This window comes from Rhea pennata, chromosome 8 (assembly GCF_028389875.1).
Source record: "Rhea pennata isolate bPtePen1 chromosome 8, bPtePen1.pri, whole genome shotgun sequence".
Classification (NCBI taxonomy): Eukaryota; Metazoa; Chordata; class Aves; order Rheiformes; family Rheidae; genus Rhea; species Rhea pennata.
Window position 1 is genome coordinate 31,693,545 of NC_084670.1, and position 27,020 is coordinate 31,720,564.

Consider the following 27,020-nt stretch of genomic DNA (forward strand, 5'->3'; position numbering starts at 1 on the left):
CTTATGCTTCAAGAGGCTCATACACTGCTTACCTGGGGTGGTGCTCATTGGGTAACCCTGTGTGATTCAAAGTGCAGGGTGGCTGCTACTGTAACAATACTGAAAGCTTTTGCTTTCTTCTCCAGTCAAAACTGAGTTTGAACAAATCTCACTGAAGGAGCCATTGATTACCTTAGATTACTTGTTTTGAGTGGAAAGGATGAAAGAGGGAAATGCCATAGCTTCTGTTTTGTTTTGTTTTCCATAACATAGCATTCCATGATTTTTTGCATCTGGGAAAACTCTTATCTAATCTACATCTGCCCTTGACTTTAGTAATAATGGACAAAGGTGGCATTGTATCTACAACTGAAGAAACCTGAGTGGGACTGCAGATTCTCAGAATGTGGCTATCTGGACACACATTCTGTCTCAGATCCTTTCTCTTGCTGCTTGTGTGTTCTCCCTCTTGCCAACACTTTGTGATGTTATTTCTTAGCCTTCTTCCTATTCCAGCTTGAAAAGCAGACTGTTGCATCTCCAAAGACCTTTGGGCAGGCTGTCAGTTCTGTCCTTTCCTTGCGGTTAGCATTAGGCCCTGCCATCCATTGTAATGGAAATGGTGACTTATCAGACTTGCTGCTGGCAACCTTTCTTTTTCACTAGGTAAGGATAAGAAAGATAAGAAACAATAGGTGGAAGTGTGGAAAGTACAGATCAGTCAATAGGATGATTTTAGAAGGCTATCAAAACTTATCTTCAGCAATCAAGACTCCAGCTGTACTCATAGACTACATTAAGCCAGTTTATGCTGGGATAGTAAACCTGTATTACTCCTATAGATGGCAAGTTTTGTGATGTTACTTCTATCTGCAAGAAGTTCTGCACTGGATAACAAAGATGGTACCATTTTGAAAAAAGAATAAGTTATGTCTGTGGTGAAGACTATCAAAGCTCAACCTGTGTGGAGATGTCAGAAAGTCTGAGGTGTTAGTCTGGAAGCCTAGAGAGGAGAAGTTTAAGTGAGCGTCCTAACATTCCTCTATTTTACTTCATTATCATCAGATCTTTTAAGTACTGTAGTTTCTTTTGATACGCTAATAGGTCACCCTTTAAGGAACAAGGATGGAGCTCAAAGAACATGTGTAGTAATTAGGACACTTCTAAAAATGTATTGGGTGTAGCTATGAGTCTTATGAGCAAACTTTATTTTATGGCGAGAATTAGGAATTGTTTTCTCCTTTCCCTGCTCCTCCCTCCCCTTTAATTATTTAAATCTGATTCTGATAGATGACTGCAGGGTAACTGCAGTTTGACTCACTAAGCCACAGCAAGCTGTAATGTTAGGTTATTAAAAAACTTCTTTTGTGGATGGCTGAGGCTGCCTGTTTTAAATTTCTGGCTTTAAAGGGATGTCTGTAACTTTATTTTCTGATATGCTTCCTCATATATTATTGCTGGAGTTTAACGGGTTTTATTTATTACATGTTGCAAGTTCTTGTGTAGGCGTTTTATTAATACAGATACTGTCCTACAGTTAGTCTACTTGATAACAACCCCTTGAGAGTGCATAATAAGTTGCCTGTTGCCCTCTTTGCTTGACCCCAAAGTTCTTTTTTTTTCCTCTTCCTGTCACTTTGAAATCGTGACTTCAGAGCTTATTGAAAGGGTCTTATATCTAGAGGAATACTCTATCTTTATAGACTGATGCTTAAGAATTCAGAATATTGCTGTAGTCAAGTACTTTGACAAATGTCTCTCTTGCACTTTTCATCATTTCTCCAGAAGATAAATGTGAGGTTCAGCACCTGCAGAAATTTCCATTAGAAATCTTGTTTTGATGTGTTCATAACTTTTCAAAACATTGGTATTTCAAGCTGAAATTTACTGCATATTTTTTGCACAAAGGTATTTGAATTTTTTTAGACTTAAGAATTTTGTTTTCTTGCTGACCTAGAGCAATGTGGCAAAAAGCAAACCTTTGGCAATATGGATGGGGGAATCAGACTTGCTTTGAAAAAGATTGAAAACAAATGACTGAAGCTTGAATACTATTTTAAACAAAACTACAGATTTTTTCTTTTTAGAGGGGAGAACTGTATTGTTGGTTGTCTGTAAGGCAAATTTAGCACAGCTATGTGCTTTTCCATATGTATGCACAGTTAATAGAATGTACACTTCCAGTTCTTTGATCCAGCAGGCTCTTGTGTTGAAATCAAAGATTCAAGGACCTTAGAAAGTCAAGTTAAATAACAAAGTACTTGTCGTCTTTTCTAATTTTCAAGGGAAACCAAATACAACAACCTGTGACTTCTAAATTCTTATTTTAATGATACTCTTTTAATGCTGTTAATGCTTTTAATTTTATTGTATTGTACATCTATTTGGTTATATAAATATTGCTGAAATATTAATTCAATGTTTACTTTTAAATAGTCACACATTCTTTCAACTTAAACAGTTTGAAAGAGATCTGATAACATCAGCTAATACAAAAATTTCTACCCACTTCTATATTTGGAGATATACCTATCTGCATAGATACAGATATATTTAAAAAAAAAAAAAAAAAAACATACAAACTCTTTTGTCAGGATTTGAGTGTTACCAAATGATGCTGGACCAGGCCATTCTTATGTATATGTCCCAAAACATTTTGAGCTGGACTACCTAGTGGAGTGTCTGTTGTGTGTTTCTGTTAAGTAGCACACTTACCTTATCAGAGGAGCTTAACAAATAGCATCACAAATCAAGTTATATGACATAGGAGTTGTACTCCTTACCAGCATTTATGTTTCTCCTGGCACCTTTCACTTCACTTTCACCTTTTGTGGGGCTTTTTCATTTTAATAATGTCACACCAAGTATTTTGTAGGTAAAAAATGAGACCTTTTCCGTGTCAGCTAAATGCAAGGAGGCTGTTTTCGGCACGGAAGTGTTGTGAATCAGAGGAATAATCCTGGAGTGTTCCACTGCTTTTCTGTGCTGAGTGCCTGCTCAGCCTCTCAGAATCGTCATCTTTCCTGCTGCCTCAAAAGCACATATTTATCCAAATGTCTTCACTTACTCCATATCGTGAAGATGTTAACCCCTCTATTTTTAGTATTTAGTTACTGTGGAATAATCACAGGAATTAGAAGCATGAATTCTCCAGGGTTGTCATTAGCTTGTGTTAATCTCTTTACCTGTCACACCTTATTGTTCTGTACATGCACTCATGGATGGACTAATGAGTAGAAAAGAGTGTTGACAAAGAGGTGACAAAACTAGAAATCAGTCATGCTCTTACGTTGTCATACAGTCTTTATTGCATTCCAGGACTCCTGATGTTATAGCTATAGTAATCTTTCCTATCTATTGTACTTAAATAACTGGTATTTTAAGCTACTTGATGAGAAACATGACTGCAGTAGTAAGCCAAGGATACAGCTAATATAGGCGCAACAAGCTAGAGGCTTTAATATGCACGTCAGTGTGGAGTCTGCTTGCTTAATGTAATGGAGAATTTTTGCCAAATAAACATAGGTGGCGAGCTAATACTAGAAGTGATGTAGCATGTACAGTAATGTATTAAACTCTGAAGCAATTTATATTTTTTAATATAATCTTGAAACCCATTTATAGTAGCACTTGGTCATACTAGAGTTCTGTAATTCTAAAAACAAAATCTTTAAGCCTTTGCAGGGAGCAGGGGAGACTTGGAAGGCATGAGGACAGACAGATATGTAAATCACCAAAGCAAGGTTTTTTCCTGCCCTCTTTTGGTATCCAGCCAGTTCTGTTCTGACAAGACTCACAGGCTGTCTTGTCTTCCCCACCCTTTCCACTGTGTCTTTCCTTTTCAACAGTTTCAAAACAAAGGTGTGGTGGTTTTTCTCTTTTTTTCCTTCTAAATGGAACAGTTCTCAAACAGTTTTTGTCTCTCATTAAGTAAGTGATTTATCTCCTTTGGAGGAAGGACTAAACCGGAGAGAAGAAACATTCCTTACAAATGTGTTGTATATATGGCCAGCCTATGTATCTAAAAGACTTGAGTTCCAAAACTGACCCATCAAATTAACTTGAGGCCGCACAAGTATTCTTACCTTAGTTTTAAAAGAAGCCTTGCATCTTTTTCACTCATGCAAAGACTTTATGCCATGTATGACATCAAATTCATAGAATCATAGAATGATAAAGTTGGAAGGGACCTCTGGAGATCATCTAGTCCAACTGTCAGCGTAGCCTATACGGGGATTGAACCCGCGACCTTGGCATTAGTAGCACCATGCTCTAACCAACTAAGCTAAACCTACCATTTATTAACACTTCAAAAAATAAGTGAGATTTGCAATTAATATAAAAGGCTAAAATCCCTTTAAACTCTGAAGATGACTTTCTTGCTGTTTTTTTACTGTATGTTATAGCAGGCTCTGTGTTAAAGGCAGTGGAAGGAAAAATCTGGAACAGACAAGGCTTTCAACTGGTTTCCAGAGCAAGAAATTAATCTCTTTCTCTGTAAAGCTGTAGTTAAAGTATTGAGCTCTATGGAAAGAGATTAATTTCCTTGGATACCCTTAGGAGAGGTTTCACTATTGATAGACTTAGGTTTACAGTTCAGCTTATTACAGCAGTAGTTGATGGAAGAACAAGAATACATAAGAGGAGGTAATGTTGGATAAAGTTATGAGGGAGGAATGTAGATACTGTCCATAGACTGCCTGATTTATCCTCCTCAGCGGAGGAGAGACAAGTTTTCACAATGAACACACATCACAACGAGAACAAGGAAGAAGATGCTGCCTAAGCGATGGTCTCCTCCTGTTGTCTTGAAACCTGCAGAGTATATTGTGATGAATGCTTTTGGATAAGAGCCTTTTCAAAGTATCTGCCTGAATAACTTGCATCTCTTGCTATTTCGAAGGCACGGATCCAAAAGTTTTATTTAAGCCTCTAAGTGAGATTTGTTTGTGATTTCACCATATTTTTTTTATGAAATAACTTTTACTGTTCTTTGCTTGTACTTCTTCTGAAATTGGAAAGACAGTTGGTCAAGTGTTTTCAACCTTTCCCCCTTTTTATTTCATTTTATTATTATTATTATTATTATTATTATTATTATTATTATTATTATTTGACTAAGCCTTTCTAGGCCATTTCTGTGGCACTGGGAAGTTCTTCTTGGCCTTGGCCTAAGTGATAGTTTCCTGGATTATCGGAATGAATAAATGAGTCTCTTGCCTCAAGCAATTAAGAGAAGTGCCAGGTTCACCGTGAACAATACTGATGTAGTGACAGCTTTTATTTTTTGTAAACATTTAAAACTGGCACCAGGAGATGCAGTCGGGATTGCTTTTTTGTCTGTTCTGTGCAAACATAAAGGATGAAGTCACTGCCTTCGGGGGCCCTCAATCCAGGAAAAACAGGAAGCATAAGGGTGAAAATTGAGTACTGTGCACAACTATGTTTTGAAGTAGATAGCTGAAATCAAGTTCTGACTGTGTCCTGCTGTTCAGTGTTTATATCCCTGTTCCCTGTTTAGGTTTCTGTGCAGAAGGTCAGTACTGTGTTGGGGGGAGTGGGGAGTATCTGGGCTCCATCTCTGCGTAGCTTTCACCATAGGATTTCACTTCCTCCAAATGGTCCAGGACAGTTATCTTTAGAGGGCTCATTGTATGTGTGTCTAGACAGTCTCAGACTCAGACCAGAGCATCTGGAGGGGACAGTCATTGATCTGAAAGGGATGTGAATGTGAAAGCTTATTCAAGAAGAAAACTGAGAGCCTAGAGCCTACCTTTCCCTACTGTGGTAGCTTCTCTTCTGTAGCTACTGAGGATAAGTTTCTCTTTTTGACTCTTGCTTTCATTTCCTGTTTTGACCTCTTGCCACTAGTCTCTCTTTGAACAAGAGTTGCCTGTGATTGTGCACTTCAGGTTCAGCAACCTCTAAAAAGACTGAATTTGAAAGAGCGATGTTCTACTGCCCTTATTGGAAGTGTTTAAGACTGCTGGCTGGGGGTGGGAGTGAAGGTGCCTGTTCACACCAGAGTATTGTGCAGCTGGTTCTCCAAGTAAGATTCTCACTGCCCTCGAAGCTCTTTGCTGTGAATGTTGCTTAGCACAGATTAGTTCTGAGCTGCAGCGTGGGCTTGCTTTTTCAGAGTGACATGCGCTTCTGATATTGGAGATCTTCCTGGTCTGTTACAGTTCTTGACTTGTCCTCTGAGATCTCTTTTTCCAGAGGTGATAAAAACATATGCTATTTTGAGCCTCTTCCTTTTTTTGTGTGTATGTATTTGTGCGTCACTTAAAATCAGAGCCTTCTATGCCTCTTGTATTTTATTCACAGTGGAGTTTAAATGACTAGGTTTGTTACGACTGCTGAATTGAAGCCTTGGTCATGTTGGCTGTGTCGGTTCTAGGAAAGCTTCTGTGTCTGAGAGAATTCATTTGTATTTTTGTTTTACTATAATCTTAAATATTAACTCTAAGTATTTTTGCTGACTTTAGATTAGTCTTACGAGTCTGATTCTGCCCATCACTAGACTTGCTTTGCCTGCCCTGCAAAGAGTAGCGCTCTTCCCATAAATCTGAATATACTGCAAAGACCTATTAACTCATTTAGCTTTTCTTAAGCCCCTCTCAATGGCTTGCAATTATAAATCAGTAGTCTAATTTTTCAGAGTTTAATTAGAATAAACATGGACTGATTTTAATATTTTTGGATAGACTAAAGCTGAACCATGATACATGCAAGCCAAACTACAAAAAGTCTCGTGTGCAGAAATAAGTCATTTGATGCTAGCCATACAAGAAAACTCTTCTAAAATAAGCATCTTGAATTTCAGTTAACTAGTTTGCCTAATTGGCTGCTTGATATTCAGCCAGCTGGTCAGCTTGTTCTTACCTATGAAGACTTCAGTGCCTTTGGAAATAACATCTCCAACCCATCCTTATGCGTTGCTGATTTTTTTTTTTTTTTTTTCTTTTAATGCTTTTGCCTTGATCTGCTCTTCCCCTTTGTGTGGGGGCCTTTGCGACTCATAAAGTCCATGGTTTTTCTGTTGCTGAAACATCCTGCTTTGATAATCTCTTCTGTTATGTTAAATAGCATTACTTTCCTTTTACCCTCCCAGCCTTTTCTGTAGTCTGACATCAAGGATTAGAATCGTATTGTAACACCCCTTACCTAGGTTTAAAATTTGCTGCTAGCTATAAAGTGCAACTAGAAAGAAGTATTAGCAACAGTAAATGAAGTCCCACATCTCATACTTCTGGCTTCATGTAATAGTTAATAAAAGCTGGCAAATAGTCTCTGCTCTTGTGCCTATAAAAAGATCTTCACTTCATGTGATGGCAACAACTGTCAATTATTTTTCAGTCTTCTACTTGGACTGCGAGCCAGTACATTGTAGGAACTTATCTCCTTGCTATAATTTTGGAACTTCTAAGTGTGTTTTTGTTGCTTTTTTTTAAATGGAATTTCTGAAAGTAGGAAACTAAGGGTATTTGACTGCTAGAGCTGAACACTGCCAGGATACATGCTGTGTAAGTGTCACTTAGGTTTACCACTACTCTTGGAGGTACAGCACCACCTGCTATTCTTGCTGTAGGTTTTGCAAATGCAAAATGAATTATCTGTTACGGTTTAATAGTTTGTAAGTTATCTGTGGCAGTCTAGTTTTAAACCATTAAACTTGTGTTTTCTATGCCTATAATTAAATACAAACTGAGAACCTCAGAGTAGAGAGATTAGGATATAAATACAATGTCATCTTGTTCCAAGGAAAAAGAAGCAGTGTTTAAAAATGGGTGTGGACTCAGCAGTCCTTTCCTCTTCTGCCTTTGGAGACAAGTTTTTTTTTTAATTTTGAAAAGGTAAATTAAAATAGCAGATTATCTGATGCAGAGCCTACAGATAATTGGAACTGTGATCAGTAGTGGGTGTCTTACTGGTTGGATTTTTGAGGTTTGGGGGTTTTGAGGGTTTTCGTTTTGTTTAAACGAAATATCCTATCACTTGAAGGATCTGACATAAGCACACAAGGGAGTAAGTTTTTTGGGAGTGTTTTGCCAAATGTTCTTGGGAATATGTCATAGCTTTGGATTTGGACAACTTGACATTCCCATATAAATTCATAAGGACAAAAGTTTGCCTGACCTTTAAAGAATGTGTTGTGCTTAATAAACTTTCAGTGGACTGGCCAACTTGATAACACATACTGGTCAAAGACCTCAGTACTAGCTGTCTGTAGTGTTCAGTGTGAGTTAAGGTGAATTAGGTAGACGTTCAGATCTGTTTCTTCATTAGATTGGTGAATCTGGATCAAATATACGTTGAAGTTGGGTTTTGCCTGCCTTCAGTGAAAAGGCACAAAGACAAGCCCACTGGTGAAGTCCAGGCTTAAAGAGCTCTTACCTAGAGTAGAGTACGTGTATAGGCTGTGTGAGTGTTTTGATGGGACCTCTCCACTGAATGAGGGTGGGAATTAGGTGTTGATAAGCTCATAAGGTGATACTCTTGCTTAGGAGTAAACAGTAATCACCAAATTTATAGCCTCGCAGTTGCATGAGATGAGTTGAGAAAAGTTACCAACTGACTGCAAAGTAATTGCAAAAACCTGAAAAATAGCATGTGTGACACAGAACACAAAGGGCGTGCTGGCTGGGGAGAGGGGAAGAAAGGCCCCTTCTCTCCCTTGCAGTGGCAGCCCTCGGTCAAGATTGACTTGAGCCTATGGTATAATCCAAGGTAAGTCTTGTACCTGCCATCTGATGTTTATTTGGTGCCAGGAGCAAATCTCTCCATGGCCATAAGTGTTTTTGTCCATCTGGGAACATTTTACTTTAAATTGGCAGTTGGCATGATTAACTGCTGGCAAGAGGAAATAATGTTCCGCTTTAGCAGATTTTGACAACAAGACTGATGTTTTAGTGAAGCGCGTATCATGTTCCGTTAAAAGATAGTGATCACTGTCTCACTCATGATTGTTCTTTTTGTTGGTTTTCCTAACAATGTTCAGTGTTTGTAAACAAGTTATAAATACTTGCATGGGAGGTGTTAGAGGAGCATAAATGTGTTACTTTGAAAAATGTAGATGTTTTTATGATTGATGTCAAAGTACATCACGTTCTTGCTTTGTACTGTTTCACAATTACAGCTTTGTCTTGAATGTAGTTTGTGCCCATCTATGTTAATCTAAGCATATAAATTTCTTGCAGCATGACTTTTTTGCTATTTAAGATAGTTAAGGTTTCTCTCTGAAAAAATCTTAATTTATCTTGGTCACGGTGCAGTGCATACTGGTTAAGATTTCTGCTGTTCTCTTATCCACAGCAATTGGAGCAGATCCAGAAGGAGCTAAGTGTGCTGGAAGAGGATATTAAGCGAGTAGAGGTGAGGTACCTAGACGTTGTTCCAACTCCAGCAATTTTTCATTTCCATCAAGCTGTCTGCTTGCTATGGGGCTACTCTGTTAAATTTATGGGATTTGCTTTAGTAATGGGAAAATGAACAGATGATGGTCTGTCTTTAATTCGTATCATTTAGTTGATGTGTGCAAGTTGCAGGTTGGTAAGAGAGGGCATCTTTAAAACCTAGCTCTTAAATAATCATATTTTTCATTTTTTTTATATTGGTAGCAAGTATAATTGCCTAAAGTCAACAGCCAGCATATTGATCATAATTTACAATTTTTGTGAGTTGCATTAATCTCTAACCATCTGCACAGCCTGTCTAAGACTAAGCAACATGCCACTCTTAAAATGGAGATGTATCAGGGGTGCACAACAGAGCAGTAAGGCACACACTGGGTAAGAACAGAACTGACTCTCACTGTGCTGCATATCAAAACGGATACAATCTGCTACCTCCTGATGCAGCTCTGATGCCTTAGTGATAGGGATCTCTTCAGATTTTCACTAAGAGTTATTCTCCAAGTATTTTTAAACCCATCCTGCTGCCCTTATTTGGTTCTTAAATTCCTCCTTGGTCTTTTCCTCTAATCATTCTCATGTTCTGATCCAGAAATAAGAAACTGCATTGAATTCTGCCACCTTTTAAAACAGCTTTCTTAAAGTTCCTTGGGAACCAGCTTGCATTGCCCACAAACCTGACTTCTAGATTTCTTGATTTACTTACAATTTATATGTACTGATGCATTATCAAAATATAAATAGGACTGGCAACTGCAGGAATTTCCTTTCAGCTGGTAGCTGTGCAAATTGTAACTTGATAGACAAAAGCAGGTTTCAGACAGACTTTCCTGAAATTTTTCTCAGCTTCTTGGGAAATAATGTATCTTAACATGTTTCCCTGAGATTTCTAAAATAGAACTCCTTTACATCTCGGAGAAGCTATTCCCAGAGCAGTGGGATCCCTTGGAGAATATCTAGCGACTTGCTTTTCTGCTCTTCAATCAGGCAGTTCAGCTGGCTGTAACTGGAGTACATACCTAGTGTGTGACAGTGACCTTTGTTTTGACCTTGAAAGCCTGGGATCTCTCTGTTACAAATACCTTACTTTCCAACTAACAGCTAATGGGCACCTAGTGGGAATTTAAAAGCACCAGTACTGTTGTCCTGGAACATTTTGCCCCCCTAACTAATGAGCTGCAGCATCCTGCATAGCTTCAATTTCTAAAATAGATTAAAGATACAGTCTCATAGCAGGCACACAGCAGTGATTTAGTCTGAAAATGACAAAGCCAAGTTTAACTGAAAAGTTTTCTTGTGCACCTGCCCTGCAGAAGACTGATAGATCCTCTTGAAAGTCTAGCATATAATACTGTTTTCACTCTGTTTCCTTGTGGCTTTTTGTTCTTGCCTTGACCCGTATCCCACATTCCTCTACAGCTGTGAAGTCTGTTAGATAAAAGTTTGCGTGTATCTCAGAAGTGTGGTTACAGTTTGCTTGTTCTGCCATGTTTGAAGGAGGAGTTCAAATTCCTGGTAGTAGTTTAGAGACAACTGAATGCTAAATAAATCCATTGATTTTTGAAATACAGGCTCCAGAACTGTCTATTTCAGGGCAGAAAGCACTGCGATTGCAGGATTTCAGAAACCCAGTCGGGATGAGAATTAAAAAAGCATCAGGTAGAGAAAAGATTTCTAAGTCTTCTAAGTGGGAGTCTGATGAATGTAGACAGACTTGGTTACGTACTTGAAAAAAAATACTATGTAAATACTGTTATTAAAAGGCACCTGCTGTTTATGTTTTGTCAGATTTGTTCTACCTTGGCTTTCTGTTTCAGGAGATGAGTGGCTTGTACTCTCCAGTCAGTGAGGATAGTACGGTGCCCCAGTTTGAAGCTCCCTCACCTTCACACAGGTACAGAGCTTGCAACTGCTCAGAACGTGGCTTTCAGACTGTTCATATTGCACTATACTTTCTGGTCCATGCAATGGACAGAATACATAAAATATTTGTGTGTTATCCATTTCTTATCTGGTGTGAATGTAGATAAGAACAAAACAGGCAAAGAAAAAGCAACTGAGCGTACAGCTGAATAAAAGTCCACTGTAAACTAGATGCCATGGAAGGTTGATGGTTTTAAATGTAGAAGGATTAGTTAACTCAGATAATTAGCCTTTACTGTGATGTGAAATGTTACCATTATATATGTGTTCTATTTTCTGAATGTTATGCAAATATGCTTGGCCTAAAGCAAAGTCTAATTTTTGTATTATATCGATGGCCTCTGACTTTTCCAGTAGGTATGAATGGTTAAAAGTACAGGTTCACAGGATCAGGATTTTAGATGTACACGCTACTGGCTCTGTTTATCTGCTGCCTGCTTTGATTTAATGAAATGGCTTTCTATTTATGTATTGTAAATGTGGAGTTTTATCTGGAATACTGCGTAGTCTGGTTTATTGATGATAAAACTGTGGATACTACTTGTGTCCAAGTTGCATGTGCCAGGGTTTAAAGTGTTCTGCTTCTTTATTGCCATGTTTTTCAGTTGTCAGCAAGCTGATTTCAGAGAGCCAAGTTATAAGTCTAAATGTTCCTCTCTCTCCTAGCCCTTCCCAGTGTATTTTCCTAACAGTAAAGTTCTCTAAACTGTCAATTTCTGTTACAAAAATTGTATTGGTACCTTTTCTGCAATTAACAGCTCTAAACCTAGTAGGCCAGAAGTAAGAAAGAAATGATCAAACTTCCTTCCCTAGAAAGATTTAGATACAGTGCTTTGGTAAGAAGCATAGCAATATTGTCTGGAAATTTTTATAAAGATACTGTTTGGATACTGAGACCAGAGTCTGTCTTATTTCCATTAAGATCAGTTCGCCATTAGGGAAAGGACAGGAATATGGCAAAGATGGGAATAGCCTTTATTATTCTACTCTTTACTGTTTTACTGATTGTGTGTGTGTGTTTGAAGCTGTAATCTTGTCAGGTTCTACTAGTTTTTGGTTACTGCTGGTTAAATGGATTGCTTGTTGTTTCGTGTTACTGCTATTTGGGGAAAACTGAGCAGTGGTTGGATTGAATTTGTGCTCTGATGCAGCACTGTCATGTTAAGCACCATCTTCATTGTCTCCAGACCCTGAAGCTTTTCTCTTGTCCTTCTACCTCAGTAGAAATGTACCTCTTACTTGAGGCAAGTTAATAAGCTCTTCAAGAACTCTTAATTTCCAAAACCTAAAATAACTTTACAGCCTGAGAGTTTTGATGAGTGTCAAAATCTGTCTAACCTATGCTGGCTTTGGCCTGCCACAAATTCTTTAGTATTGCTTGATGTCTGTTTATTTCATGCCCTATGGCCATTCATTCTCAATTTTTGCTTTTGAAAATATAGTGTCCCAGATATTTTAGTGACTTTCAACTGATGTGCTTCATCTGTGGTCTGGTAGGTGACACCTGTGGGTTATACTGTGGCAGGTGCATTCAGAGACCAGGGAGTCTTTTCCTGACCTAATCCTCTTGTCTGGTTCAGTTTAGACCATGAACTCTCTCTTTTTTTTTTTTTTTTTTTTTTTTTTTCCTCTTGCGTGATATGACACCAAGAATGTGATACAACAGAAGTTTAAGGGTTTTTCTAGGGTATGTGGAGTTGCCTTTTTTTCTCAGCTGGAAAACCCTCTTTTCTATTCCTTAATGATACCGTTGCAGTAAGAAGTGGTCTTGCATTTTCTTTAGTCAACAAAAAAAAGCAGCATGTGAGGGAAGTCTGTGGACAGGCCTCACTTGTTGCCTGACTTCTGTAGCCTCTACCTGTCTTACGTTGACAGGAGATGTGTCCTTCTGTGCTTTGTGTACCAGACTTGAATTGTGTGGGCTCAGGTTCCAGTAACTTCATGAAATTCATTTTCTTGTCAACGTTAAATATACAATTTGAGATATTCTACAGAACTTTGATTCCCCCCTTGGAAAGAGTGCTGCAGAAGAACTGACACAAGCTTTAAAATCAGCTGACTTTTCTAGTTGCATGTTAACTGAAACATTTAATCTGCAAAGTGCCTTTTAGAGATTCAGTGAACTAGTAAGAATTAAATGCAAACCTATTTGGAGATAACTTCATTTCCATGCTAAAATGTTATTAAAATTGCAGAGACTTTCAAACTTCCCTCTGAATTAAAATGGTATATTTAAATTGTTAACATACTTAACATCTTGCTAATGAATTGTAACATTTTATTAATGTGGTTCACAAATACTACAATGCTATCATAGTCCCATGCTGTGATTTTTCTTTAAAAAAGAAACCTCTTTAGCCTTTGGTTTTAAAGTTCAAGAAGATAAAGTACTTTGGAATTTGCAGTTTTGTCTGGTCTCCAGTGACTTGCCCTTACTCATCTACTTTCTCTAAATTACAGGCTGCTTCATGAATTCTCTACTCTTTCTCATGTTTGTATTTTTTCCCCAGCATGAACATCTTCAATATGTGAAATTACTCGATGTTCTCATTCTTTGCCCCCATCCTTCATAAGCTCTTTAGCAAAAAAAAAAACAAATATGGCTATCGTATTCGTTCCATGCTCTGCTTCAAGAAACAAGTGTTTTCTGTTTTGTGCTTATACATCGCATGATGAAATATTAAATTGGGTAATAGTGCAGCACTTGTTTACAGGATTATAGACTGCTGGGTTTGTGTACGAAATAGAGAGCAAGAAGGGAAGAATAGGGAAGAGAACAAATAGTTCTGTTTAGGGTTTTTTCCTGAACAGCCTCATGCTATTTTTGCTGTCAGTAAATGGTGCAAACAGGAGATACAAGTAAGCATCTTTGTGATTAAATATCCAAGCAGTGATAACAATAACAAACTGCCATCCTAGTAGGAGTTCCTGGGGAAGGATTTTGATTTACGAATTAGCTGCTTGGTAACTTTGATTCAGTTATTGAAATCCTAAGCTCCTTACCTGCCATTATTCTAACCCCCTCACCTTATGCCCTAGCCTGGTACCAGTATAGCAAATTCAGTTTTTAGTCTGCAAGTTGCTACACTGTTTTGTTGTTCCAGATTTTTTTAAATATTCCATATTACTGTACCTGAATTTCCTAATTGTAGCTACTGTTAAAAGCTTTATGAAAATCAGAAAATTGCAAAAGATTTCCTCTATGTTCTTACTTGCTTCCTGTATTTTTTTTAAAAGGAAAACCTTCAAGCACATGCCGTTTAGCTACAGGCACTGCACAAAAATGATTTCCAATTTGTATTCTGGTTAGAGAAATGACGTCCGTACATCACCAGACAACCTGCAGCAAAACGAGACTAGACACTATAAGTCTGTGTTCTGCTGTTAATTGCCGCTGTACCTGTCTCTAGTAATGGAGTACTCTTTCATTGCTTCCCAGCCACACATCTTATTCATGCTGTTCCCAGCAGGATCTGCTGTACGTGTTTCATTATTTCGTGTGACCACATTCTAATTTAAAGTTCATTGTCCCTGACCATGCTTGAAATGGCACTGCTGTTACTTCCTCTGCACTAGCTAGCAGCAAATGATGATTTTTATCTCTTGAATTTTCTTTGTTGCTTTTCTTCTACCTATAACAGAATCCTAATTAATCTAATCTTAATTAATCCCTAATATTTTAAAATTCTCTCTCATTGTCTTCAGTTTATGCTTGCTTCTACCTACCATGGAGCTTTAAAAGAAAAAATAGAGAAATACTTAAGCACTGATACCACTCTTCGGTCCTTTTAGACTTATGGGTACCCTGACTAGCATTTCAGCCACATCACTTTTCTTCCTGGAATGTCAAGTCCATTCATCAGTTCTGGCAACCATTACACAAACATGAGTTGGTACAATTCTGTCTTACAACACCAAGACCTATAACAATGTTTTGGCAGCTTTTTAAAGAAACCTTCAGCTTTCCCAAGAAATCCTTAAGTCTAAGGCCACCTTGTAAGTAAAACTGACAGAGATGAAACTGGATAGTTTTCTGTCCAAGCCAAAGGACATAGCAGAAGCGAGTTAAAGGATAAAGGCTTTTAGGCACAAACCATGATGATATTTGCAGTGTGTTTTCTGTAATTAGTAAAATGGTGTTCTTGTGTCCTAAAAGCTTTAGGTTTTTGAATGACACAGGTGTTACAATCTGGCTCCAGTGTTTTATTGGGATGGCTAATGTTTTGCTATATGTGCAAAAAAACCAAATAATCACCTGTTTGTTTGTATCAGTAAATCTTTTTGCAGTTTTGAAAGATGAATCTCTTGCATTTGCACATGTATGTTATGTTTTAAAAATACTGACTAAATTGCTGTATCATTGTAAATAACTACATAACTGTATATGGCTTAGCATTTTTTAGCCCTGTGTTTGAATTGGTTCTTTGAAACCAAACATAAGGAAAAGTGGAAGAATGTAATAGAGGTATTCTTGAAATATAATTCTGGCTGGCAGCATCTCTTGAATTTAATTCTGAACTTCATTATTTGTATCCAGGTTTTGCATGTCTTCAGAGATGTCTGGAACAGTAGCATTCTTCAGAAGCTGGTTTCTCTAGCATTTTTTTTTCCTTGTAATTCTCAAATGCCATGACATTAAATTTAAAGCTGTGTTATTTTCAAACTGTCTTACTCTGCATATTTCATAAAGAATACAGTTTTGCATTTTAATTTGGAATTATTAGATTGCACTAACATCAGTTATGTGACAGTAAGCAAAAACTTCGGGGGGGGGGGGAGATCCAAACGGTATTTCTTCTCTCCTTTCCGTTCCAAACAACCAACCTTGTCTTTTGTGTCTGTAAAATGAATTTCAAGGGCAAGAATGCTGTTGGATGTAAAGAAGGGGTGAAAAAAGTAAGCTGAAAACAAAAAAGGATGGTTGTATAGTGATTTAAGCAGATGTTTCTTTTGATTTTTTGCAGTAGTATTATTGATTCCACGGAGTACAGCCAGCCTCCAGGCTTCAGTGGCAGTTCTCAGGTAAGGTATACCTGTGCACAGGGGGACAGGCGAGAGGGAATGTGAAGGTTAGGGAGAGGGTGCACACAGCTCCAGGATACCAATCATCTTGACTCTTCAAATCTAGCATGTTACCTGGCCATCTGAGCAAATTGGTTTTCTTTGATCATATCAATATGAACATTCATAAACACACATAGTCATTCCTACAGCAGTAGTCTTGACTCCAGTGTAGTGTGTTTAGACATGGGAAGACATGGGACTTAATTCCCAAAGCTGACCCTTTCAGGGGAGCAGGGATTTTTTTTGAGAGGCTACTCTAAAGAAGGAAGGTGTAAGTTTTGATGCTTCATTTCTTCTCCCAAATGAGTTAGGGTTGCATTGACACTTTGCAATGACTTAAAGCTTTGGATTAGTTTAACAGTTAAAAACACGAAATATTTGTTTTGCAAACATACAGTTGTCTTGAAGTGTGTCAGTGTGAGAGCCTTACTACCCTAAGCTATACTTCTTAATACCGTCTGTAAGTTCAGTATACAGTGAAGCTGTTTGGCAGGCAGACTTCAAACTTGGTTTGATCTGCAGGGCCTCCTGAATGACAAACAGTACTGCTGTAGGATTATAGCTTAGGGTGGTTCAGCTGGGTTACAAAGGTGGCAGTGGTATCCAGCTCACAGCTTAAAAGGTCTAACGATTTTGAGTTAGACAACTTGTGGTTGCATGCTAACTAGTGCCCTGGCTCTCTGATAGTGGGCACAACAAAGCATTAAACAATTGGTAAACTAACATGTAGAAGTGCTGTTGGATCTTACTCAATAGAGTAATCAGTTTAAAGAAAATACACAAATTCTGGAATGATGTTTGTGCATGCAGGTGTCTTGTTCTGCAGCTATCTTGCAGTGAATTGGTAATTAGGAACTTCCCTTTATTAGTTTATGAAAAATGTTTGTTGTTACTGCTGCTGTTGTCTGTGGGCTTTAGCTTGGGCAAAGAATTATAGCTTTGCCTGGTTTTAAAGGGGTATGTAAAGCTTCAGTGGAGATTATGTTCAGAACTGTGATACAATACGGTGTGTGTTTCGTCTCTATTGATAGTATTTGTCTTCGTACTTTAATTTTGCCTTTACAATGAAAAGAAATAGCATACCCGTAATAGCAAGCACACAGAACAATCTCAACTTTTTAGTTGCTTTGTATGACAGCTTTATTTGTGTGAGAATAATCTTGTTTTTGTCCTTGAGAGTGCAAGATCTACACTCTAGTGCAAATTTGCTAATTAGACTAATGTATTTTTGGATGGGGAGTTAAGAGACCTTGAAGATCAGAAACTTCAAAGTTCAAAGACACTCATTCCAACAAGACTTTGCAGTGAAAATAGTGCTAAGAATATAAACTGTATTGCATTCTTTTTAAATTTTCAGTCATGGTACAAAACCGTACCTTGGGCACTGCTGGCAATAAGCTAAACTAGAATTAACAGCATAGCTTTCTTTCACAGTATAATTAGTTTTGCATTGCTTACAAATGTAAGAACATGTTCTTAGGGAAGGATTTGTGTATCGCAATCCTACAGGACAATTTTTCTCTCAATTTGAGATTCAGAAATAGTGGAAAAGTCACGTAGGCCCTTAGGAATTTTGCAAGTAATATTTAGTTTTAATACCTTCTTCTGCTAGGAGTAAGGAGTTTGTGTACAGCTATGACGTTTTTTCCAATTCTTTTTAAGAATATTCTTTAGGACAGCTAGTAGGGTTCAGACAGCAAAATAACTCATGCTAACACATTAATCCTAACTAATGTCCTCAACTAGAACAGCCAGAATAGGCTTCTCAGGTCTTATATTATAGTGAGCATTGAATAAAAAACACTTGGGTATTTTTTTTTCCTGTCCTTATTTTTCACTCCTGTTTTCCTAGTAATGCTTAACAAGTAGCCAGGGAGCAGCCGCCTTTACTCAATATGTGTTTCGTACCAGCATGAGCAGTTTAAAATACTTAGCTGCCCAGCACCTGATCAAAGTTGGGTAATACAGACTGTGTCTCAGCATAGCTGAGCTGCTGTGTGCTGGTTTGGGTCCTGCTCCGGTGGAATTTTCCTCTTAAGGTGTACTGCTTAGCAGGGAAACTACTTAAAATGATTGGTTCCTTCCCAGTGTGGACTGGAACCAGCTAGCAGATCAGATTCAGACTTGGATTATATAATCCAGTTATACTGGGCTATTGTACTGGAGGCAGTGTGTCTTGACTGAAGTGATTGCTCCCTGATGCTCGCAGTCATCTTGGGCCCTGATCACTTACGTTATGTTTTGAGAGGCTGCAGCACTTGTGGACTGGTGTGCAAAACTCATGCAAAGGTGCTATAAAACGATTCCATTAAATAGTCCTTAAAGCTGTAAAGATTTAGAAATTCATAGCTAAAAAGCATTGAGGTAAAAAATACCTTCCAGTGTTCTAGATGTGCTTTGAGATTGGGGTTGCTTTCAAGATGAAACAAGTTATCTAGAGCTTAAGTGCAATCAGCATGAAGCTGAAATCGTGAGTCACGATGTCAGAACGTAGCCAGGGGCCTTCCACAGTACATGGTGTTCAGAGGTTTCATCGCTTACGGTTTGGTGGAGGGGGTGTTGATTTGGGTTTCTTGTTTTTCCTTTCCCTAAAATGTTAGATTACTGTTCATGCTGTTACAAGCTGAATTTCAGTGGGGTGTGAGCATCTAAACTTAGTTTAATCCTGTTCTTGGCTTTCTCGGCGGCCGCAGCGTAAGAGCGGCCCGTTCTCCTGCGTGGATTGAGGGGGAATTGTAATCGTTTGTGGCACCGGCTGAGCGTTGCTGTTAGTGCTCTCTGGACCTCGTCCGCTCACGCTGCTCATGTCGCGTGTTTTATATGCATAGTTGTATGTTTTGTATGTGATCAGGGACTTTACTAATTGTTCTTTAGGGAATCCATGAGTGAAGACTTGTTAGCTTTTTAATTCCATGAAGTTTCCCATTAGCTCTGAAAATGCAATAGTTGAAGTAAAAGATGTAAGCTTAAAACAAGGTGTTCTTCATGCTTCTTGTTGTAGAAGTTGTTTCTCTTCCTGACTAGTGCTACAAACAAGAAGTATCTTGCTCTGTTTTACTTCAGGAGGAGAGCTTGTGTATAGTTTCAATGCTTTGCTGCTTCTGTTCCTCACTGTTACTGCTTGTGTGGGCTGGGAAGTACTTTTTATGATGAGTTTCATGGATTTCAGTGCAATCAGCCTTTCAACTTGATGGTGTCCTAGTCTGCTTCTATTTCTATCCTTGATTGCTTAGCTCCCCAAAGGTTACTAACTGTCTGTTCTGTGTGTGAGGCCAAAACCTGTAAATCTGCAGAGATTCAGAAAACTGTTTGTTTAAAAGCAGCTTTTCTTGTTTATAAACAGAGGGTACCCTAGTAATAACTGTATATAGTAGGAAGATGGTCTTTATCATTGTTTTAGACTTTTAGCCCTCTAAATAGTGTATGAATTGCTTATAATTTGGTAAAATCTATTGAAATAGAATGCAGGCCTGGCTTTACCTTTCTGAAGAGATGTATTCTCTGTTCTCCATTCAGACCAAAAAACAGCCATGGTATAATAGCACACTAGCCTCAAGACGGAAGAGGCTCACAGCTCATTTTGAGGACCTAGAGCAGTGCTATTTCTCCACAAGGATGACACGTGTCTCAGGTGAGTTCCTCTTGCATGGTGATCAGCTTGAGTGCTCTAAAAGATAACTTTACTTTTGAGAAAGCAGCTTTCATTTTTTTTTTCCTGTGCAAGTGGTTCCTGTAGGAATGTTGCTATCCATACTTACGCATGTTACTCAAACCACCTTTTTTCTTCTTGACTGGTCTTTGAGGTTTCTAAATGCAGAAAATTTAATGCCTTCGTTTAGAAGGGGCACATATTGCATTGTAATGTGAAAGGGCATAATAGCCATAATAAACAATTTCACTGATGCTTGTTCTAAAGATGCAAGTGCTTGAATGCTGGGTAGATGTGGTACAAATGCAGTAGTTAAAACACTGCTATCAAAATACTACAGAGGTGTAGACATAAACTGACAAATTATCCCATATTTAATATGCAGTAGGTATTAACCTTTTACAAACTTCCAGAACTCAAAGTTTATCCTGTATGTTGTCTCGATTGTGTGTCTCTGTTAACAAATGGCTTAGAGAAGTATAGAAGCTGAGCATGCAGCAGCTATCTCAAGCTCTTGTCCCATGGGGCACACCTTAGATTTAAGACTTCTTTTGTAGAAGCTCCTTTCACAATTGCCTAGATTGTCTCATTCATAATTCAGTAACAGCAGCTAAAGTAATTGTTACATAGTGGATGGATGGTTCCTAATTATATGACAAGTTTCTTTAAGAAACGAGCAGGTCAAATGAATGCCTCTTGAGGGAAAGGGAGGTTGCTCTGTTGGTGCGGGGGGGGGGGGGGGAACATGCTTTGGGGAGAAGGTTTAGGGCAATAGGCTGTGGAAGGCAAGTGATTTGCAGCACAGAACTGTGAGCCACAGTTCATGCCTAGGGTGACAGACTGCAGTGAGGAGCAGGGAGCACCCAGCTAGTGCTCAGGTGGTGGGAGAAACTTCCTAGGGACAAGAGGAAACCATGCAGAGGTGGTTGAGGTAGTGTGTTCTAGCTAAGCCTGGAAGTCAAGGACCAACCTCTCAGGACTCAGAGATCGGTAGGAGAAGTAAGAGAGCTGAGGTAGAAATACTCTTTATCTATTTATTTTTCTTCCCCCTTTCCCTGTCCCCCCCCCCACCTTTTTTTTTTTTTCCTCCTCATGAATTTAGTTTGTTTGCATTTCACCTGTTCTGAAAAGTTGGATTTGATAATTTTGGAATCCAAGTAAAACTTGTGGGGCATATCTACCTCAACACAGCAGGTAACTCCAGGTCTCATCAAGCACAGCAAAATTATTTTAACAAAGAATGCAGCCTGTTGAAAGGTGCCTTAGTAGCTGGAAAGTCGGATAAGCCAGTTGCATATGACCTGCTGGTTTCCTGTAAGGTGCTAACAAGTGCTTTGCAGGCTTCCGCTTCACAGATAGTGCTGTGTGAAGACCTTGCAGTACAATCTTTGTGATGCATAAATGTGTTTATGCTAAAGTAATACTTTTATTAATCAAGAATATCAAATTACTTTCCCCAGCGTTCCCTTATGGAAGACCTTTTTCTTCATAATTGGAACTACAAATATGAACCTGATGAAACTAAACTTTTTTTTATGTATATAGATCGGCTGCACTAAAGGTGGAGGATTTGCAAGAGCATTTTTTTTCCTAAATAAGGAGTAACTTGTGATATTTAATCATTTTTTTCTCTCTTTAAGAGTCATTCCTGTTTTTTGACATGTTTTAAGTAGGATTTAATATGGGTATAAAGCTTTTTGTAAAAGATGCCTCTGACTGTTCTAATAGGAAGTGGAGAAGTAATATAACTGTAATTATGAAATGGCCTTGCCCTTTGACAGGGAAAAATGTCTTGAAAGCTACCATTCCATTTTCCAGGCGTGGATATAGGATAAATTATAGAAAGACTGAATGTTTGATCTCTAAACGAGGGAAACGGAAGAATAGCAGCTCTTCGCTCTTACTCAAGTGTCAGAGGCAGAAGCAGTCTTTGAAAAATACTGGCCGTTTACCTACCATCTCGTTTTCAAGCTGGTTCCTGCAGCGGTCAGGTGCTGATGACTTTAATGTGGGGCAGTACTTTGTTCGCTTCCTGCCTTTTAATCCATCTGATAAGGGTGTGATGTATATGCTAGTACTCTTAAACATCCTAATTACTAGGCTTCACCTTTCCTTTATAAAATCAAACATGAAATCGCGTATAAGGGGCACTTCAAAATGCTGTGCAATTGTAGATCAAGCTCATTAGTTCTGAGGGAGGGGAATTACTGAGGTACAGAAAATGTTTTTTCTTTATTTTCCCACAAGCAATCACCGCTATACTTTCCTGTTCCACCTTAACTTTTTCCCTTTTGCTCTCTATTTTTCACCCTAGTATTTTCAGAGCTTTCCAGTAAGTTGAGCTTTATCTCTTCCTTATGCTACTGCAAAGTTACTTTTAACTAGTGCCTGGTGTTTGTAATTTGCACTATGTGAGTGAGTAGTGTGCATTGCTCTGCTGCTGCAGTCTACCTTGGCAAATACAGTGGTTTAGGAGAAGGCAAGGTGGACGATACTGTGACTCGGCACTGTGGACTATGTGAACGGAAACACACTGCATTACATCTGTGAGAGTTATTGGGGTGAATAGTTGGTTCTTTTGCATTGTGTTGGCGAAAAAAGGCAAAGGAAACGTGTGAATGTTAGATGAGGAAAGAGGCAAATTCCTGCAAATCCTGGGGGTTGTTACAATGCCCGAGGACTCTACCTAGTGCTTGACCTTATGGTTGATACATGACCATGTTAGGAAAGCCGGGTTGTCCGTGTGGCACTGCTGAGTTTGTTTTTCCGCTTATTCAGGAAATGTTAATGATTTAAATAAAATTTTGTTCGTTTACAGGAAGCATATGAGGAATGAGAATGACATTTAGGCTTCTATGCTGCAATTTAACTTCTGTAGTAGATGTTCCATTTTCCACAGAATATTTATCATTATTTTTCAAGCTGGCTCAGTTTCACCTTGTCTGCAGAAGGTCATAATTTTTGCAGAACTTATAGCACAGGGAGTCTTTTAGTTTCATGCTTGTCTTCCTTCTCCAGCCCTGAAACAACTCTCCCTTAGCTCTATTGTTTTTGGAGTAAGAAGAGAAATATTTGCTCCATAAGTATTTTGAATGTAATTGACACCAAATGGAGGCATACTGTAACCCAAATACAGGGAAAGGAATATATTTTCACCTCCATAAAATATCAGACATTCTTAAAATGCATTTTGATATGCTTAAAAGTCTCCTGTTAATAATCTTTCTGGCTTATGAGCCAGAAAGAATTTGCATAAAATGAGTGAGCTCCTCTACCTGGAAAAGCTGTATTTTGATTTCTAGGCAGGTCCTTAATATAGTAGCTTGAACCAGCCTTGTACTGGAAAGAATTTATGCTCTGAAACGTTCCCTGCCTTCAGTGAATGCTAGAAGTGAAAGAAAGAATAAAGGTTTTGACCAAGAATCCTCCCTAAATACCAAGCAGAGGTAGTGTCATGTGAACACTTTCATCTTGATGATTCTTGTTTTTGTTGAGTTTATCTTATGCTGTCCTCTGTGATTTTGCTGCCTCTCCCTAGATGACAGCAGAACCACAAGCCAACTGGATGAATTTCAGGAGTGTCTATCCAAGTTTACGCGCTACAACTCTGTCCGACCCCTGGCAACACTGTCTTACGCTAGTGACCTCTACAATGGTTCCAGCATAGTATCCAGGTAAGAAGTACTGAATTTGACAATGCATCTCATGAAGAGATACAAGCTGGTGAAGCCAGGCTAATAACTTGTGTTATGTAGGTACAGACCACATCTTGTTTAATACTTTCCAGTGGTTTCCCCAAGATAATTTTACAAATATATAATTATCATTCATCAGTGAAAGCACTTAGCTACTATACTGGGAAAATTTCTTCCAGGAGGTTTTGATCAGGACTAAATCTAGAACCTTTGAGATGCTGGTGAATATCAAGTACATGATAAACATGAAGCCTATAATAGGCTCAGTCTTCTGTTAGTTGTGTTTTAAATGATGTAGGTCTAGTATTTTTAAAGAAATATCCATTTCCTTTGGTATTGATAGTTTTGCCTAAAGATCCATGCTGTTGGTTTAAATGTTGGTGGATTTGGTCATCATGGTAAGAATAAATAGCTGAGCTGCTTGTGATTGCAGTTGTTTCAACTTTGCTAAGTGCTGGCAGCTCTGCTTACACTGCTAAATGCTGCTGGGGCGGGCTAGGTGGTAAAAACCAACTGATAGTTCTGTTGTTGCCAAAGAAAGTCTGTACCCCCTGCCGTAGGGCACAGTCGTGTCCCTTGCACCACTGCGGAAGCTCTTTGGAGCCTGCAGTGTACCAGTTTAGACATTTAAACTAGCAAAAATGCTATTGACTGTCTTTTAACAGGATTAATTTCTAGTTTAGCACCATTAACCTGCTCCCTGAGGGATCAGGCTTAAGAGAGCACGTGGGATGGAGAGGCTGGGACAAGCCAGCAGTCCTAACCTTAAACTGGTTTCAATAGCTGTGGAAGCATACCTTGGAGGACTTGATTAGTCTGGGTTAGCTTGTTCAGAACCGTCAGTGGTGCTGGAAAAAAATGATGCAACATGTTAATTGAAATCTTTTCCTCATGGTATATATATAGGAACCAGTATCTTCTTATGGGCACACCTCACAATTTGTGTTTATCATTCACAATAACCTTGAGAGAGAGAAGTAGTACATCCCCATTTTATATATAGGGACCATGAGATTCAAAGTAGCGATACGTGACATCTTGAAATAAGTACATACTTAATGAAATAATGATTTGAACTTAGGTTTTTCTGAGTCTTAGTCTAATGCCCTGAGAAGAGGCTATTCAGAGAGTGACAGAACAGCTTGGATATTGTTGAAAGCCTCCAAGAAGCTTGCACTGTGTGAAGAAATTGAGGCATATGTAGCATGATTTTTTTTCTTAAAAAAGCAGCATTGATTCCTTGACTGCTGCAATATGTAGCTGGAATATATAATGTCCGAATTAGTCACAGAGGTCAGAACACAATAATCACTGATCTGACGTACGTTTAACCTGCACTGATTGGGTTCACACTGGCTGCAATGAAATGCTGATGGGAATCTCGCTGCACTGTAGACAAACTTCCTTAGCTACGTTCAGCGTGGATTGGATTTTGCTCTCTTGCCCTTTCTCTTCTCCTTGACATTCTGCAAGAGCAGCATTTTTGTGGTATTTGGTTAGAAAATGCTGGAAAGGCAGTAAATCTCACTCCCGTTTTGAAGGCATTAGAATAAAATTCTTGGGCGAAATAAACATTTGAAAAGTATGTGGTTTATTGTTGCTAAAATGAAGTTATATGGGGGCCATCCTCCAAGCCAGTGCTAGTAACAGTAGTTATTTAATGTTAAATGCATTTAACCAGAAAATATCTTGGCTTACAGCTTAATGTTCTCCCCCGCCTATACTTTTTATTTATCTTCAGGTTTTTAGTATGTGAGCTGAGTAAATCTGTTCACATTTGAGCATGTCCTTAAGTGCTTTGGTAAAACAGGGCTGCTCAGTGTGCTGCTGTTGTAGCTCACGTTAGCTTTTGGCTATACAAAAAGTTCCTTTGAAGTTTGAATCTGTTAAGAGTTTTCATATAATGTATGTTGGCCAACACTTCTGGTGTTCACCATTCTTCTGCCAAATTAGTAGGCTCAAGTTCAGAGAGAATCTGTGAATCTAGTAAGTGGGAGGTGCGTATCTTGGCGCTGGCAGTTCAGGGTAATAAAAGAACAACTTTTAGGTGCCTACAGATAGACCAAATTAATTAATTATCAGAGGCTTTAAAAAGCCTTGTTAGTGAGAGAAATGCAGTGAAAAGTCTTACTGTTTTTTCTGGTCCACTGTGCTGAGCCCTGAATCTGTTCATGGGGCGTGCTGCAGAGAACACTAGAAATAATGACAAAAAAACAAGTCTTACTGGCTAGCAATTGCTGTTGAGACCTATACACTTAAAGCAATTAAGAAACGAATCTTCCTCAATTTAAAAAAGCCCCTATATTTAAAATGAATATTTGAAACGTGTTTAAGAATAAAAGTAGAACTGACACAAAGTTGAACTTCCTTGTACTTAATTTGGTGAATGTGGTTTAAGAAAAAGAAAGAAAAGAAACTGATGTTACAAACTGACAGAGTGCGAGGGTGTCTGTTTAAGCCACTGCAGTTTGACATCCAGTGAGTGAACTTCATGCTCAGTTAAAGCAATGCAAACCAAAGAGGCTTTTAAGGTATGTTAGGCTTGTGTTAGAAGAAAGACAATGGAAATGTGTACAGTATCTGCAAAATCTTGATAGTTATTTAGAAGTGGGGGGGGGGGGAAATGGATTTATGGTAACAGAATGAAAGAGTAATTAGGATGGTGTATATAAGCAAACACAAAGCTCCTAAACTGAACGCCAGTATTCTCCAGAGCTCCTTGCCGCGAGCATGTTTATGAATGACCAGACTTTGCAGGGATGAGTAAAAGGTCATAGGTAACACAACGTGCATGCCTGCATATGATGGTGTTAGTAAAAATTCTGGGGAAGTACCAAGAGCGCTGCAGTTTTCTTTTGGAATGAAAATACAAATCAATGTTTGACTCCACAATGCCAGATTTCCCAAGTCTGGAAATCACTTTGCCCAAAAAGGCAAGCTTTGAGCCCCGCTTCTCCACGCTTGCTGGCTCCACCTCAGCTATGCTCTGTGGGCAGCATCCACACGGTGGCAGCCGACGTTTGCAGTGCCGCCGGAGCAGGGCTGCATCCAGGAGGTACGAGGGGGTGGGAGACTGCTGCTGCATGGCTGATACCTAGGCTCTGTCGTCTTTAACCAAAGTGGCTTGCTGCATGCGTGTTTTTGAATTAAGATCATAAGTCCAACGAAGAACTTCCTTACTCTGCTTAGAAACAGTGCTTGCAAATGAAAACTGGAACCCTCCCTCTTTTTCTTCTTTCCTCCTTCCAAGAATAGTTGAGATTGAGGGGGAAGGATGTTCAATGAAAACATATCCAG

General features: G+C 38.7%; 1 protein-coding gene and 1 non-coding gene across 2 annotated transcripts in view; one reads left to right on the forward strand and one right to left on the reverse strand.

Moving 5' to 3' along the window:
- Nucleotides 1-27,020, forward strand: part of COP1 (COP1 E3 ubiquitin ligase) — a 133,273-nt gene that overhangs the window by 16,862 nt on the left and 89,391 nt on the right. Inside the window, exons 7-11 of the mRNA XM_062581152.1 lie at nt 9,295-9,354; nt 11,210-11,286; nt 16,280-16,337; nt 19,896-20,010; nt 23,567-23,702. Coding sequence (XP_062437136.1) covers nt 9,295-9,354; nt 11,210-11,286; nt 16,280-16,337; nt 19,896-20,010; nt 23,567-23,702 — 446 coding nt within the window. The remainder of the gene's footprint in view (nt 1-9,294; nt 9,355-11,209; nt 11,287-16,279; nt 16,338-19,895; nt 20,011-23,566; nt 23,703-27,020) is intronic.
- On the reverse strand, nt 4,199-4,274 carry TRNAS-ACU (transfer RNA serine (anticodon ACU)). Its single transcript has one exon. It is a non-coding gene; the product is annotated as a tRNA-Ser (tRNA).